Source organism: Scleropages formosus, chromosome 10, assembly GCF_900964775.1.
Source record: "Scleropages formosus chromosome 10, fSclFor1.1, whole genome shotgun sequence".
NCBI classification, from domain to species: Eukaryota; Metazoa; Chordata; class Actinopteri; order Osteoglossiformes; family Osteoglossidae; genus Scleropages; species Scleropages formosus.
The window spans coordinates 191,168-209,167 of record NC_041815.1 but is presented as its reverse complement, the minus strand read 5'-3'; the positions used below and the strand labels follow the sequence as shown (position 1 = coordinate 209,167).

The 18,000-nt window shown below is 42.5% G+C and overlaps 1 protein-coding gene across 1 annotated transcript in view; it reads right to left on the bottom strand.

The window, feature by feature from the left end:
* Positions 1-18,000, bottom strand: part of egfem1 (EGF-like and EMI domain containing 1) — a gene marked incomplete at its 5' end in the record, with an annotated part of 60,431 nt that overhangs the window by 40,979 nt on the left and 1,452 nt on the right. Inside the window, 3 exon segments of the mRNA XM_029255492.1 lie at positions 11,011-11,111; positions 11,329-11,442; positions 12,015-12,149. Coding sequence (XP_029111325.1) covers positions 11,011-11,111; positions 11,329-11,442; positions 12,015-12,149 — 350 coding nt within the window.

The window sequence follows — 18,000 nt, the reverse complement described above, 5'->3', positions numbered from 1 at the left end:
AGTTGCAGCTGTGCAACAATGCATGGATGTTTTTTTGTTTACTTATCATAACACCCCACATGGCACAACCAGAGTCCCCTGCAGTGCTCTTCCTTGGTCACAAACTTCAGGCTTGTCTAGGCTTGCCAAAGCTAAGTGTGATGTCACCCACTAGAATGTATTTGTTTTGCATGAGCATGCAAAACAAATACATTCTAGCGGGTGACTTTGTGCTACTTCGAAATTAACGGAGGCGAGGAAAGTGGACATGGAGTGGTGGCCTTACAAATGAGACCTGTGTCATACACTGATGACATGTACATGTTGGAGTTGCAGGTGTCCGAAGATGCCATGCAGATCATCTGCTACCTTATATAAAACTAAACAATCCACAGAATTCAGTAAAATTTGCAGAGACATTGATATATGAGAGTTGCACAGAATCAGCTAGTACAGTTAAGAAAAGTCAAATGTAGATACTATACCTTCTTCTACAATAAACCTCCTTGACGATTCATATTCTACCCAGACTGCCATGAACACTGCAAGTCAATCACAAACTGTCTCAAAGCAACTAAGAGCTGCTGACAGTACCCCATGTGTAATTATAGTTCTTAACTAGCAAAACTTCTAATATGGACAATGTCTTCAGTTATGTTCGTGAACACTACTGACATATAATGAAAAATTTGACAGAATAGTTCCTTGAATGGGCCTGAGGACTGGGGCAGCCTAATCCCTACCTCTAGTTGTGTAGTAATGTGCTACCGTTTTATTCTGACCTTTTCATTTAGAAGGAAGGATGTCATACACTTGTTTAAAATGTTAATTGTAATAACTACTCCTTGTAGAGCTTTGTAAATTGATTTGGCAGTTATACTAGAACAGAAATAGTGAATGTTCAAGCTCTAAATTCTGTGGTGTGCATTACTGACAGAATAATTACAATTTCATGTGTTGTGTAGTGCAAAACAGCAGTTATATTAATCTTAAAATTACTTTTTACTGGCCTTAGGAGCTGATAGAGAAGGTACAATAATGAAATTCTTGTTTTGTTAACTAGTATCAGTTCACTGAGGTCAGAGGTCAGTTAACAAGGAATCTAAAGGGGTGTGTGTGTGTGAAGGCATGTATGCACATATATATGCAAACACATTCCCCTCACACACAGAAGGGAGGCAGTAAGGCATATCACGTTATATGTTATAGGACATTTAGTTGATTCATTTAAAGACCTAAATGAAATACCAGGAGTTTCTGTGAAAAATGTAGTTTGACACATGGAAAATGGGTAAAGCTGAGAGAAGAGCACTTACTTATCTTTCCAAAGTGAAACCAAATACAGATGTCAGTGTGAGAAACGTTCAGTCAGTCTGGTGGCTCCCCAGATTAGGGGCACGATCATCATCCTGACATGGAAATCTGGAGTTTCAATTAGGCCGACCCTTCAGCAGGTCAGCTTCACACAAAAAGACCCTTTCTGTGGGTCAAAATACACCATTCACCTTGAGCATTTGTCCTGTTGTGCGTGGAAAAAAAAGGATTTGTGTTCTTAAAGATTTTCAACACCATTGTCTGGTGAAAAATTTATGCAACTTTGCATGAAGTCCCACTCATGCTGTGGCATACATCAGATCAATGTTTCACGGAGAAAACTAGAAGTTTCATTTATGGAAAACAAGAAGCACAGGTCCTTTTCTAGATTGATGCTTTCTGAGCATTTTGAGCCAAAAACACTGATATTTCATATCTTACCTTCAGACATACAATAAATATAATCAGTTTTCTAGAACATATTTTTTGAAGTCTGACAAAGACCCATAATCCTGCAAAGAGATAGAAACACAGTGCACTGAGAAAGTATTGACACCCTTCACTTTTTCACATTTTTCCAGCAAAGGGTCTGAATAGATTTGCTAATCTGATATTTCAGTTTTTTATTTTTAACAAATTTGGAAAAATTTTTTAAATCCTGTTTTTGTTTTGATAGGGGGGTGCAGTGGCACAGTGGGTTGGACTGGGTCCTGTTCTCTGGTACGTCTGGGGTTCGGGTCCTGCTTGGGGTGCCTTGCGACGGACTGATGTCCTGTCCTGGGTGTGTCCCCTCCCCATCCAGCCTTATGCCCTGAGTTGCCAGGTTAGGCTCTGGTTCCCTGTGACCCTGTATGGGACAAGTGGTTCAGAAAGTGTGTGTGTGTGTGTGTGTGTGTGTGTGTGTGTGTGTTTTGTCATTGTGGGGTACTGATTGTACATTGATGAGGGGAGAAATAAATTTAAACAATTTTAGCTTAAGGCTGCAACTCAAAAAATGTGAAAAAGTGAAGGGGTCTGAATACTTTCTGCACGCACTGTACATTTGTCTGCAAATACTCTAGATTCTAATCCTTTAATTAACAAATCAGCAATAACTACATTATTATGTCTATCGTGGCAGTGATAAAGACATGTCTGTTAGCCTCAGGTGGGACTTCAAATGATCTCACACTGGATTGTCCAGCAATCATTTGCAGAAAACTCTCATGGAAAATCTGACTGTCCCAGGTCTACCTGGCAATTGACATCTCTGCTACATGCTTCTCCAGAGTGTCCAGATCATACAACCTTCAGTAGGATGACACAACTATAAAGTCAATCATTGACTTATGGCTCAAAGTACTATGGTACCACATAAACTTGTGAACCTCCTTGAGTTCAAACATGGCGTTTGTTATGGACAGTCTGTGTCAGGTACAGAAGTCCAGTAAGAATTTACCACAGAAAACACAACAAGTTCTTCCCAGTCATGGTTGCCAGCCTCTTCATCATTCCCAGGGTGAGTAGTGAAGTCCCACAACTGAACTACAGAGCCAGTAGGCAGCGTTCTCTCAAATGCATTTGTTCTGGTTTACATACGCAAACAACTGTGAGAATTTTCCTCCCCAATTCACAGCCGCATTGAGGTAACCTTCTTGACCTCTAGGATGAACTCCAGTTGCGTATGCATCTGACTGCACATATGCATCACCTGCACTCTATGTCCTATGTGGCAAGAAGGTCCAAAGAGAAATAAATTTCGTTCTCCTGTATGTGTAACTCATCTATAGGTGGAATGACAATAAAGTTGACTTTGACCTTGACCTTGCCTGTGGTGAGCACACAAGATCCACATTGCCATTTTGGGCTAAACCCAGCAGGTCTCCACATCCACATAATAACCAGGCTCAACCCTTCCATATAGTCCAAAACCTAAAACAAAAAATATGCCCAAATATAAAAAAAACACAACAGCACAAATATCTGTTCACAGAAGCATCGGTGGCAGATAAACAGTTTATTCACAATGAAGCTCCACCGAAACACTCTCACCAGTCAATCATGCCTGATATCCCTCCGCGCAGAAGAGAGCTTTGTCCTCTTTGCACAAAATAAACACAATTTTCAAATGCCCCTAATTAATTTCTTTCTCAGAATAATAATGTTAAACATTGATGTACATCCTCACATGCAGTTCACTTCCAGCTTTGAAGAACCTTGAGCTTTCGCAGACACTCCTAATTGGGAGAGGTGCTTATGGTAATGAGGAATTTCAGTACGCAAGGTGCAGATACACTCTGGGGTCTCTTGGTATCAAACAACGTTTGTGGAGCAGACAAGGTTTCCACGTTGCTCCCAAGGGGGTCATAATGCACCCCAAGTCCATCTCAACAAAATAATCCCCTCATGGCCCTGCCTTGTGACAATGTCTATTGTCCCACTTCATTAGTCACATTTTTCCATGTCCCTAATCTCTTAAATGCAGGAACAGGAGCAGGCAGTCAAAGTCTCATGGCTGTTTGCACAACCGTTCCACATCAAACTGCCAAGATGACAAAATTGTGATTGTTAATGCATGAGGCAGATATGAATTTAATTGAGTTCTTTCTCTTTGTGTTCCAGCAAACTTACAATGCAAGGCAATTGTTACGCGCAATCCACAGGGACAGTGTTGTTCACGTCGGTTGTAAATCTGGAAATGAAGTGCCAATCAGGCCCCGGCATTGTTGCGTATCCCTTGTGCCACAAGGAGGATGGAGAGGGAATGAACTGGGATGCTCAGACAGGAGAGATTAGAAGCAGGTACACCTGAGAGCCTTGGTCTTCAGGCAAGCCTGGACTGACAGCCACGGTAAAGGGGGTCTGTTTCAGGTTTTGCCCCAGCTGTTGAAGATGGAGGGAGTACAACATGCATGAATGCCTTCCTTGGCTGCTTAGGGAGCAGACGTCATGTTAAGCTTTGTTTTTAGAGAAAAAGTTCCACAAAGTCTCGCAAGAGCCAGTACTGCTCCTGTCACTTGTACCTACTTTCAGATTTCCATTTTTGATTTCTGTTTGTTTACCTAGGCGTTGTGACAAAAGTTCCATTTAGCTGGCTTGCTTTAGCCACAGTTAGAAAGGAGCAGAAATTTTATTGTCATTTTTAAAAACTCACAGCGAGGCCACAAAAGACAGAGCACAAACTTTTAGACTGCAAACCATCACACATTGCCTGAAAGTGCTTGTCCTAAGCAGGGTCACAGCAAGCTAGAGCCTAACTTGGCAACACAGGACGTAGGGCTGGAGGGGGAGGGGACACACCCAGGACAAGGCACCCCAAGCGGGACTTGAACCCCAGACCCGCCAAAGAGCAGGATATAGCCAAACTTGCTGCACCTCTGCGCCCCCCTGCAAACACTCATTTACTTAAATTATGACTAATGTTATGTACATGGGGGTTGCAGTGGGTTTGGCTGGGTCCTGCTCCCTGGAGCACTATATCATGAGACTTTGAACAGCTTTTAATAAAAATGTACACAGATATTCAGCATGTATAAATATATTCTAGAAAGCTGTGAAACATTCTAGAAAAGCACTGAAATATAGCAGCCATTGGAACATTCTAGAAGGCACCAAAACAATCTAGAAAGTACCAAAACATTATTGAAAACATCAGATCCTAAAAGGTACTGGAATATTTAGTTCTTGGAACCTGGTGCCAAAATTTGTCAAAACTTGATCATTTCAGTAATATGGAATATTCTTCTAAAAACTGACATATAGTATAAACTAATGGCAAACATCTAGCAAAACTGAATGGAAAATTTTTTAAAAATTGACAATAAAAGTTCTGTTACGTTGAATAATTAGCACATGCCAATAAAATATTAGGCCAAATAAGACAGGAACATTCAGATATAATTAAGGCCAATGCTTTATTCTAGTATATTGGAAGTTTGTGCTCATTGCTCAGGTTGAGAGGCTGAAATCTTCAATGACTAATTGTGTTGTAGTTGTAACATTGTGCCTTTCATTTCACGGTGCAGCAATCCAAGTGATTTCTGTTTGAGCCCAGCACTCGCACATCTCATTCAATTAATTGGCTCACCTTTAAAGAGTCTGTTTAAAGAAATGTTCTGGTGTTTGACCAGAAGACATATGTACAGTACCCAAGAAAGAAAGTGAAAAGCAGAGCCGCTCAAGCATGTTCTGCTAAGTTTCCGAGCAGGATACTGATTCTGACATCCTGCTTTCCTGAGGTACTGCACACTTCAAGCAGAGGTGGCTTTACGAACAGAACACCAGGCCCCCGCTCTGCTAGGGGAATAGGAGTGCAACCATGAGAGATCTGGAGAAAAGCTCTACTCCATATCATTAATATTCCCTATTCCTGGAGCACTGAGCCTGAGAAAAGACTGCAGCACGGTCCACGCATCTGAGCAGCTCTCATATCCATGCACTTGTGCACAGACACATACAGTCAGCTAAGTCTGCAAGAGCACCCATATTAGGGCTCACAATACATGGTGAAGTCATAAAAATATTTTTCCCATAATTATCCCATTGATCTAAAGGACCAGTTTGTGTGTGTGTGTGTGTGTGTGTGTGTGTGTGTGTGTGTGTGTGTGTGTGTGTGTGTTCTGATTCAAGCTGAAAAAATAAATACTATCTCATGTCTGACCCGTAGTGGCATTGTAGTTCACATCCAACCAAAACTAATTCTGTCGTGTCTGAGCAAGATAAGTGTGTAACTCAGGTAGTGAGTAAAAACCTGGAAGGATGTTTGCTTGTCTATGGGGGGTGAAGCAAACACAGGCAAAGTGTCACTTAATGGAAAAAACAGGCAGGAAATGAAAGAACTGGTATGAGCAACACTTGGCAGTAGCAACATACTGTATTTATACACAAGAGAGATTCGGGTCTAAAGGATTAGGCAATACGCTACAGTATCGGCCCCAACGAAAGGGTACCGTGTTGTAACGGTATCATTAATGTATATATTATGCACAACACATTAAATACTAACAAGATACTGATGACTGACTGAAGACCGAGGAACAGCTTCTTTCCCAGAGCTGTGGCCTTCATCACACTCTCCCTGCCCAACCAGAGAACTGATCACAAAAGCCAGCTGCCGCCTCTATTACTCCCCCACATCCACCCCCTACGGCTGCTAAGGACTGAGGACTTCAAAATTTCTATCTATCTATCTTAAGTGTTCTTTCTACTGCTGTTGCTCTGAAGGTTGCCACACAAACTTTCATTGTATTGCATACAATGACAATAAAGTAGCTTATCTTATAATGAAACTCAAGCTGAACAAGTTCATGTGTTTTCGGTTTCTGTTACCACAAATACTTAATTTAATTCAATTCAATTTATTTTTATAGAGCGCTCATCTCATACTGGTGGCATGGTGGCACAGCAGGTTTGGTTGAGTCCTGCTCTCTGGTGGGTCTGGGGTTTGAGTCCCGCTTTGGGTGCCTTGCGGTGGACTAGTGTCCCATCCTGGCTGTGTCCCCTCCACCTCCAGCCTTATGCCCTGTGTTGCCAGGTTAGGCTCTGGCTCACCATAACCCTGCTCAGGACAAGCAGCTTCAGCTAGTGTGTGTGTCTTCTCATACTGTGACACAAAGTGCTGAACAAACACAAATTGGCAAAGAAACAAATGCATCTGTTTAATACTTAACCAGCACTTTTCTTCAAAAAATAAGCATTTTGACTTTCGATGCATTCATATAAGACCTCTGTTAGGTGACTATTGCTTGCTAAGGACAACACTCTCTGATGGCACACTGCTTCCTAGTGCATACAAATACTTCGGCACCAATGCTGCTAACACTGGAAAAGTACGCCACACATAAAGAGAACTGTGGATTATGCTGTGGTTAAATCAAACAAGCATTGTTTTGCACATTGCCTTTTTTTAAAATAAGCATGATTTTTTAACATTTTTTGGGACTAAAATACAGATATTAGTACCGTAAATTTGCAAAACAAGTATTTCCCAGTGCTAAAACCAGATACCGGCATCCAACCCTAGTCATAACTACACTCAACCCTCATACAGCAAAGGTCCGAACACCGAAAAACTTCACATAAGACATAATACTCTGTCAAAAACACAACGAGCCTATCAGTCAGTACAGTGGTATTTTTTCCCATTAAATAGTCATTGTACTTCTGTACATGTGCATTTTTAAAAGACAATACAACCACACACACAACCCTCCGCAGATAATTCCCAACAACATAATTCCTGTCCCCAGTTATATGTCTAAGAGCGCGAGCGCACGCACACGCACACGCAGACACACACACACGCACACGCACACACACACTGGCTGAGGCTGCTTGTCCTGAGTGGGGTCATGGCAAGCCGGAGCCTAGCCCAATATCGTGGGGCAACACGCCAGTCCATCGCAGGGCACCCCAAGCGGAACTTGAACCCCAGACCCACCAGAGAGCAAGCAGCCTAATCCAATGTGCCACCACATCCCCCCAATACAAAAATAACAGGGGGAATATTTAACCAAATTACAGAACACACACACACACATTTTCAGAACCACTCGTCCCTGACGGGGTCACGGGGAACCGGAGCCTAACCCGGCAACACAGGGCGTAAGGCCGGAGGGGGAGGGGACACACCCAGGACAGGACGCCAGTCCGTCGCAAGGCACCCCAAGCGGGATTCGAACCCCAGACCCAGCGGAGAGCAGGACTGTGGTCCAACCCACTGCGCCACCGCGCCCCCTATTAGAACATAATTAATTAATTTGTGTGAACAGAAACTTAATTATGCTTACTGCAAGGCAACATGGGAAAACTACTTCCACTTCCTACCTTCTGCCACATTGACAAGCTAAAACAATCACACCAATGAAGAATCTAAATGTAATATCAAATAGAAGCAATACAAATATTGTTATTAATTCATTTAGCTGATGCTGTTCTCCAAAGTGAGGGGGCGCGGTGGCGCAGTGGGTTGGGCCACAGTCCTGCTCTCCGGTGGGTCTGGGGTTCGAGTCCCGCTTGGGGTGCCTTGCGACGGACTGGCGTCCCGTCCTGGGTGTGTCCCCTCCCCCTCTGGCCTTACGCCCTGTGTTGCCAGGTAGGCTCTGGTTCCCCGTGTCCCTGTATGGGACAAGCGGTTCTGGAAATGTGTGTGTGTGTGTGTGTGTTCTCCAAAGTAACTTGTAGCATTTACCTCCTTAAAATTATTCATCCATTTATGCAGCTAAGTAATTTTTACTAGAGCAATTCAAGGTAAGCCCCATGCTCCCTTACAGTATGCTACAGCAGGAACAAGGATCTTACATTCGTAAGTAAAGCTACAGAGTCTCCAACCACACAATGTTCCTCAACTTTTCAGAGTGAAAGACATGGGCAGTGATCTTGAGAACTTTATGTCTTCATATAACAAACATCCATGAGCCACATTACTAAAATGTCTCCCTTGAGGGTGTAACTTTATCTCACACCATGTGCTTGTGTGGTAGAGCTACAGCCCTGCACTGGGCAAGTGCAATGATCATAAGCGAATGAATGAAATTATAATGCTGCAAACGTGATCAAAATAAGTCAGTGATATCATTATGATGCATAAAAATATTGTTTTTCTATTATTAATTTTAGCTGAGAATTTTTATCCTGGACACCATTTTTTCATAATAAATAATGGTAATTTGACCCTCACATAGGCAATTTTCCAAAAAAGGATGGTTTCACAGAACAAATCAACCACGATTATGTGAGGGTGTACCTGCAAATTCCAGTTCACAGGATTCCCAAAGTACATTAGAATAACAACTGCAAAGTTTACATGAATATCTTAAGCTCAGTTTTCATGTCAGAGGTAATGTTGTTTTAAGCCTGCTATATAAATGGGTCTTGGACCCCATTAACACTCCTTCTCCCTGTGTGCACATCCCTTTGACAGATCAGCAGGAAACTAGTTCTGTAACCATTATTATGATATTATAATTTCTCCTGACCTTTAATTAACAACAATATTTTGTGTTGTTAATAAAAAACATTGTGCATCTGTTACTGAGATTTATCTGAAAATCTGAAACCAAAAATACAAACTAATTTAATTGCGAGTAGACAATTTGTCAGTAAGTTATGCAGCACTAGGAAATATTAAGCAAAAAAAGAAACCATAAATACATGTAAATAATTTCATCATAAATCGCAACAACTACAGAAAATGTCAGACGCCTATATTTCTATGTCAAAACTCACAATGCATTTCAGCCTATACAAAAAATCCAAATTGCTAATAAATTATTCAGTGCTGTAATAATATATTGAATTGAGTACACAGGAAGGGGAGCACAGTGGCATGACAGGTTTAGCCTGTGCCTAGTCTCTGGTGGGTCTGGAGTTTGAGTCCCGCTTGGGGTGCCTTGTGATAGACTGGCATCCCATCCTGGGTGTGTCTCCTCCCCCTCCAGCCTTGCTTCCTGTGTTGCCGGGTTAGGCTCTGGCTTGCCGTGGGACAAGCGGTTTCAGTCAATGTGTGTGTGAGAGTACACAGGTGCACAGACTCTGGCTGTTTGGGAAAAAGACCATGAGACTATACAGGATGTGCACTGATGTGTTGCACATCTTGGTGTAACATTTAATGTATCCTGAGGAAAGGAGTCATGGAGCGGTACCAAAATGTTACTGAAGGTTACGAGGGAACGGAAAAACACTTAGGCAAAGTCACACACTGGAATATGGTTCTAACAGGGGGAGTTGTGTGTCTTTTCTTTGCACCATAGTCCTGTATTTTACCCCTCTCTGGTCCCGATCTACAAGAAACACATATAAGCAAAGCTATTTATACAAAAAAACACAGACATTTTTGCACACACACAGTTTCATTGACAGGTACTATCAGGGGTTGCCCCTTCGCCCTCTCATGCATAAAAAAACACTTTTTGATTGCTCTTTGGGTCAACTGTAGCATAGGTACCATTGCTGTTGTCTGTTTTTTCAACACTCGGAAACGATAAACTCATTATGGGCCCTAAGGAAAGCTCACAGCTAGAAGGGACAACCACACACAACTCGACCTGCTGCCCTGGCAAGCAGATAGATCCAGGTCAGTTTGTTACAGCCCTTTTTGATTCTGTGCAACATCCTAAATCATCCTTTTGGCTCATACCTATACCTGGAAGGCTAAGAAAGGTGGACACAAGGTGACTTCAATTTGAGACTAGACTGTGGGAAGAGCAGGAGCAGCTCAAGGGTATAGGAGTGTGGGACGATGAGAATCAGTGCTCTACTGGTGGTTTAGGGATCTTTCACGACAACTGTATTCAGCTTTGCTGCTTGTTTATTAGTGTTTCTCAATATTTTATTCTAATGAAAATATTAATTGCTGATATACTGCAGTCACATACTAGCACTTATAGACATGATGAAGGGATGACCAGAGCATGTTGTTCAGGCATTCCCAGTGAGGACTGCTGTTTGCGTTGAGTCAATGAAGGCTGTTTTCCACACATGGTACATCCTGTGGCACCATCCACTGTCCGCATTAAGTGCTTCTTCTTCTGAGCTCCTTACTGCTGGAGGGTACAGGTCGGCAGCGGAACAGCAGGGGCTCCCTGGGGCTCCTTCCTTGAAAGTTCCCTCTTGTTTCTTTCTAAGACACCCTTCGTAGGCTGAGTGCTCAGCACCACTCGGCATCAACACATACACACTCACCTGGCAGCTCAAAGCAGCAGTTCGGTTGCTGCGGCATTTCGACCCCCAGAGACTCACCATACTGGCATCGTGGCCCCTGGAACCCCGCTGGACATTGACACAGCTGGGCACCACTTGGAGCACATTTGCCCCCATTGAAGCATGTCCCAGCCAAACACCTGCCTGCAGGGCACAGTTCACACTTCAGGAGACAGGCAAATAAAGTAAAATAGAGAAAAAGCCCTGCCAAAAACTCTTATTTAATCTACCCTCACTGGGATTTTCATTGTGCGTCTTCGGGGGCTATACACTCGCCCTGTCATATGAACTGCTGTGGGCAACGAATGAGAAAATACTGCACACAAAAAACACGAATAGAATGTGCCAGTGCTGGACTTACGCTGTAAACAGCCACGGTCATCACCCTGCCGCGTCCACCCTGGACAACACCGATAGACAGTGTGGACATCTATGCTGTACACCTGCTTATAGACTGTGTAGTACCCTGTTCTGGGGAGAAAAATGGGATTACATGCTGTAGTGCAGCTCAAATCTGTTGCGAATTGTGGTAAAGAGCTGGTGGAAGCAGGATGTTACCTTCTCCAACAACATTTGATATTCATTCATTCATTCATTCATTCATTCAATCATTGTCATTAACTGCCTATTCATTGTAGGGTCATGGTGGCCCGGAGCCTATCCTGGGAAGCATCAGGCAGGGTACACCCTGAACAGACTACAGGACAGTCACACACACTCTTTCACTCACACATTCACACAAAGGTCAATTTAGAGTCACCTAAAATACCTCTTTAGCACCTCAAAGAAACCCATGTGAATGCAAGGAGATCATGCACAGACAGGGTAAATTCGAATCCACATCCGAAACCAGAGCCCAGCAGTAACAGCGCTACCCGTTGCACCTCTGTGTTGACCTCCAAATTTGTTTCTGAATATTATTATTGTTTCTCCTCCTCGCTGAATCTCTCTTTACCTTATGTCACATGTTCTGGCAAAGCCATTCAGCTACACACTGTATGAAGGTAAACTATATAGAAAATTGTGTGAAAAGGGTGTCTCACCTCCTCTCATAGCCCACACACCAGCGCTGGTTGGTGCAGCCCTGCCTCCAGACCCTCACCATGCGAGTGAAAGCTTGGACACACGGCTGGCGGAGACCCACCATCGAGAGCTCCTGCTCCGCACACACATTGGGCCTGAGGGAAGGAGCCGACCGTTAAGCAATGTATGTACATTACAAACAAATACACTCACACAGAGCATGCAGAAACTATTCAACCTATAAACATACATAAACATAAATAAAAAATGCATGAAAACACAATGCATGTAAAAACTTAAATACAGAAAGACACACACCTTAGAAAGAAACTACAAATAACATGTACTTAAGTATACTAAAGCATATATGTTTCACCGGAGGGGATGTTTCTTTCTGGCAATAAGTGTGTGTGCCGGGGAACATGAAGGAAAAAGCAGATGTGGGTCCAGTTGTTAACTATCTCACAAACACAAGTGTAATTTATTGCAGGTGCAGAATACGTGACTAGTAAATAATGCTGGGGATCTTGAACGTGGGCTGACACATGATTTTGAGATGTCAAGTGGAAACGGAAGCAGATAATCTTTAGAAACACGTGCAGAGCTCACATACACATCTTTATACACACATACGTGCATACACACACTCTACATATCTGTGAGTGTGTGCATACATTATACATTATGCATACATATGTGTGGACAGTTATTATATAACATTTCTGAAAACTTTTGTTTTGCAGTCATTACTGCAGACATTCCACCTTAGCCAGAAAAGAAGAAACAAGAATTGGAAGGTTTTTTTAAAAAAAAAAAAAAAAAAAAACTCACAGGCTTAATCAAATGAATCCACAGACTCAAAAAACAAATGTGACACTTCCAAAATCTGGAAGTGTTAAGGCCCCATCCAATGTTCCGCTTGTTTGTTTCAGAAAGACCCTGTTGGATAAAATTTTTTCAGGTTTTTCATATTTCTGTTGAAACTTGCATATCCTAAATTTTCAGATTGCTCTTTTTGGCATTTATTCTTCTACACTGGTTTATCGATGTTTCTAAATGCTAAAAGTAAAAATGATTAGAGAATTGGAAAAAGGCACTGTAGGATTCCGTAAGACAGGGGAAAGCCTTGAACATTAATTTAAACATCTCTATACTAGTATTTCTATACCAAAAATATGAACAATTCAAGAACACCGGGAGTAGGACGCCTAGAGGACATGCATAAGTAACACGCAAATTCTAATACTTTTGTTTCATAAGGTACTAGTTAGATTAAACTGCCTCATATTTTCAAACGAACTAGTTTATAAACTGTATTATTTTCTTGCATTATTAAACACAGGACTCATTAATCAGATTATTGTGCCGCGTAAGATTAGTCCGCGTAAAAAAAAACACTCCAAGACATAAGTGATTACAGAAATCCAAACTAAGGTCCTGCTTTTGGGGAGGTACAGGTTTGAAATGAAAAACTAGATGATTTAATCCGAGGCTAGAGTAGAGTGTTTTTAATTATTACCGCATGTGCAATTTAAATGTTTATTTTTTTGCAGATCATGCGATTAATTTACATAACATTCCCCGCAATAAAAAAGTAAGGATTGGACCAAAGCGGAGCTGAGAGAACAAAGTTTAAAAAAAGGCAACAAGAAAGTTCACAGAAAGTGTATCTATGGTCGGTGGTGACGAGCGTCGCTGAGTCTGTGCGCCTCATTTACTTACATGTGAGCCTGCAGTTCCACACAAGAGCTCAAGCGCATCACCTGCAGCATCACGTACAACAGGAGAAACATTGTTCTTCCACGGCGATATGAGAAATAACAGTTCGATTCAAAATCACTATAAACAACCGGGACACTGGGAAACTAAGCAAAAGGGTTCTGTCCAGTTAGGAGCCTCCGTCAGTCTCCGGTCTTCAGGCGCGACAGGACACGACACGCGCTTTTCTGATCGGACGGAGCGAGTGACACGGAGGGAGAGGGGGCTGTCGGAGGGTCATCGATCGCTTTGTGTGTGTGTGTGTGTGTGTGTGTGTGTGTGCGTGTGCGTGTGTGCTGTGTCTCCACACTCAACCACTAGAGGGGGCGCTTCTCCAAGGGCCCCACATTGAGAGCCGATACTGAGATCCCGCTCACGTCCCGTTGCGGTCCGTCGCTCCTTATTTGTGACCATATCTATGGAAAAAATGTACAAACTGTGACCATATCCCACTATGTACACAGTTGTCCATGCATATGTACTCAACTGTTACACATACATATGGACATTTAAGTTTCCTTATTTAGGAGACACTTTTCCTCCAAAGCAACTTCCAACAAACTCTGTGTAGTGTTATCAGCCCACACCTTTTATTCAGCAAGGTGACTTATACTGCTAGATACACTACTTACAATGGGTCACTCATCCATACATCAGCAGAACACACACTTTCTGTCACTCACACACTATGAGTAAACCTGAACAGCATATCTTTGGACTATGGGAGGGAACCCACACAGACACAGGGTGAGCATGCAAACTCCACACAGACTGGGCGGGGATTGAAGCCAGACCCTCTCGCACCACCGAGGTGCTGGGAGACAGAAGTGCTACTTGCTGTGCCACCATAACCCAGTACATGTATTATGTATATGCATATGTATATGTATATATGTACCCCACTGAGGTAGATTTTTGTCTTACCGCATTCCCAGAATTAGTGTGTCAAAGTGCCTGCAGAGGCTTTGCACTGAAAACATAGCTGAGATGTTCCTGGGAACTGGAGTGACAAAGATTCTGTGAAAGAGCTTGAAGTTTTCTTCCTGGATACTGAGGGAGGTGTAAGCAGACGAGACTTTTTAAAAGCGTTCTAAACCATTAAAATAGGAAGGAAAAAGGAGAACATACACCAGAGCATTGAAGAATAACACCTTTTGTATTTTTTTTCTGTTTACATTTATTTATTTAGCAGACACTTTTCTCCAAAGTGACTTTCAATGAACTCTATGTAGTGTTATCAGCCCACACACCTTATTCACCAAGGTGACTTACACTGCTAGATACACTACTTACAATGGGTCACTCATACATACATAAGTGGAACACTCTCTCTGTCACTCACACACTATGGGTGAACCTGAACAACCAGTCTTTAGACTGAGGGAGGAAACCAGAGCACCCAGAGGAAATCCACGCAGACACAGGGAGAATATGCAAACTCCACACAGACTGAACAGGGGTCGAACCCATCTCCTCTCGCACCACCCAAGCACTGTAAGACAGCATCGCTATTTGCTATGCCACCATGTCGCCCCTTACTTAGAAGTATGCTGAAATAAAAACTGATTTAAAGTTGCTGAAAATTAAAACGGAGGGTGCAGTAGCACACTGGGTCTGGTCTGTGTCTGTTCTCTGGTTGGTGTGGGGTTCCAGTCCTGCTTGGGGTGCCTTGTGACGGACTAGCGTCCTGTCCTGGATGTGTCCCCTCCAGCCCTGCACCCTGCTCGGGACAAGCGGCCTCAGTCAATGTGTGTGGAAAATAAAAATATTTCTATCATGGTGAACACAAGAACCCAGGCGGACGGACTCAAATGCAGATTCTTTTTATTTGTATGACACGAGAGGGCACCCACAAAACAGAGCAGGACAGAGGGCCTTGGAAAGTAGGTAAGGAGAACGTCTCTCAGTCTGAGGTTCTGCGGCCAGGTGCTTCAGAGTGGGTGTTTTTATATGTGGTCACAAGGGAGTGGTCGTGGTGGTCACCCGGCATTCAGTTGTTGTGCATCCGGCGCGCCAGTGACAATTTCATCTCCACAACCTCATATTCATTGTCGATTGCTGCCCTAACATGTAACCATGTCCAAGTCGTCAGCTTCCGGCTGCTTTCAGCTTTGTCTACATTGACATTTATAATTATTCATAAAGCTGATGCTTATCTCCAAAGACACTTAGTGTTAAACTACAGTGATTGACTCATTTATATAGCTGAGTAATCTACGCAGTCAATAAAAGATAAACAATGCAGATGTTCATCAACTGATTCACAGATAAGGTCATGTAATACTCTAGGATATAGCTACAGGTAATAATAATGATCTGTAAGACTTTTCATTTAAACATTTTCATTAACTTTTATGTACATTAAAATTGAAACTGGTGTAAAATGGAATTTTCACTACTACTGAACCTCTTCTCAGTTGCTGACCACTTAAATATATGTGATGTTATGCAATGCGTCATGTCATGTCATGTCATTGTCCAAACCGCTTGTCCCACACGGGGTCGCAGGGAGCCAGAGCCTAACCTGGCAACACAGGGCGTAAGGCCGGAGGGGGAGGGGACACACCCAGGACGGGACGCCAGTCCGTCACAAGGCACCCCAAGCGGGACTCAAACAACAAACCCACCGAAAAGCAGGACCAGGACCAACCCACTGCGCCACCGCACCCCCTATGTTATGCAATGTATATATGTAATGTTCTTCATCTTGTTATTGATCATCAACAATCCACGAGACTGGAGCTGTAAACCCTCTGGAAGCAAGCTGAATGAAAGTGGTGCAGAATTTTATCCTATTTGAAATGTATTTTACTGCCAACCAACAGTGGGCATGGAAACAAAAGTCACTTTTGAACTGCAACGGACACATTTTATGACGCAATTTACATTTTAGAAAATTAAAAGGCAAAGAAAATGTTATTAAAATAAACTGGAACAATGATGCCTATCTTCAGAATTTGCAACTAAAATGTTTGTAACACAACAAGCCAGTTTATATAACAGCCCCCACTGGTTACAATGTAATAATATACTAATGATTAATATTGAAAGAGATAAAACATGTTTAATTACTGCATTACATGAATGTAACACTATTTTTTTTTTAAATTTACTGTTGTGGTGCCGTCTAAATCTGTAATAAAATTTAATGAATACATATGTAATGAACAGTGAAGCACGAGGATACATGCAATGAACAGCAAAGTTGGGGTTCCTCAAGGCTCAGTGCTGGGTCCCCTTTGCTTTTCCATCACTTCTTCCAATGGCTCTCAGTGTCTGTCTGGAGTTGTGTGTTGCTGCAATGCAGACAATAACCACCTCTTTTCAACTTCAATACATTCAAGTTGCTGCTTCTCCCAGCAGAATGAATCCATACTCTTGTTCTGTGGATACCTGTCTAAAAGCTGTAGAATCAGTTTTTATTTCACAACACACTCTATGCATCTTCTAGCGCAGACCATGGTGATATCCTGCATGGACTATTGTCTCTCCCTCCTATCTTGTTTTCTAGATTCCGCCACCAAAACTCCCCAGATGATACACAACGGTGTTGCAGAAGCTGTATTCAAGTGACCAAAGAGTTCCATGTATCCTCCCTCCTCGTCTTTCTCTGTTGAATCCATGTAGCTGCCTGTGTCAAGTTCAAAACCCTAGTTACGGCCTACAAAATCATCAACAGATACCTACAGGACCTGATCACTCGCTACACCCCAACCAGACTGCTATGATCCTCTACTTCTGGCTATTTGATGGTCCTCCGTATAAGAGGTCAAATATATAAGGGCCTAGGAGTTCTCAGTTCTGGCTCCGACGTGGTGGAATGACCTCCCCCTCTCACTCAGAACTGTTGACTACATTCCACATTTGTACATTCGAGAAGAGTCTCTGGCTAAAATGGTGCTCTTTGAGAACCACATGTCTGCATCTGTATCTCGCCATCTGTTTGTGAAATAAATTTGTGTTTACTCTGAGTCGTACGCTGCTTTGCGTCTTCTAAATTAATAAATGTAACGAAGCAACTGTAGGTGTACTGTGCAATGAACACTAATGGTTCCCTAAGTGACAGAGTGTGTTCCACTCATGGAGATGGACCTATTGTAAATAGTGTATCTAGCAGTGTAAGTCACCTTGATGAATAACGTGTGTGGGCTGATAACACTATAGAGTTCATCGAAAGTCGCTTTGGAAAAAAGGGTCTGCTAAATAAATAAATAAATACAAATGTAAACGTAAACGTAATATATGTCT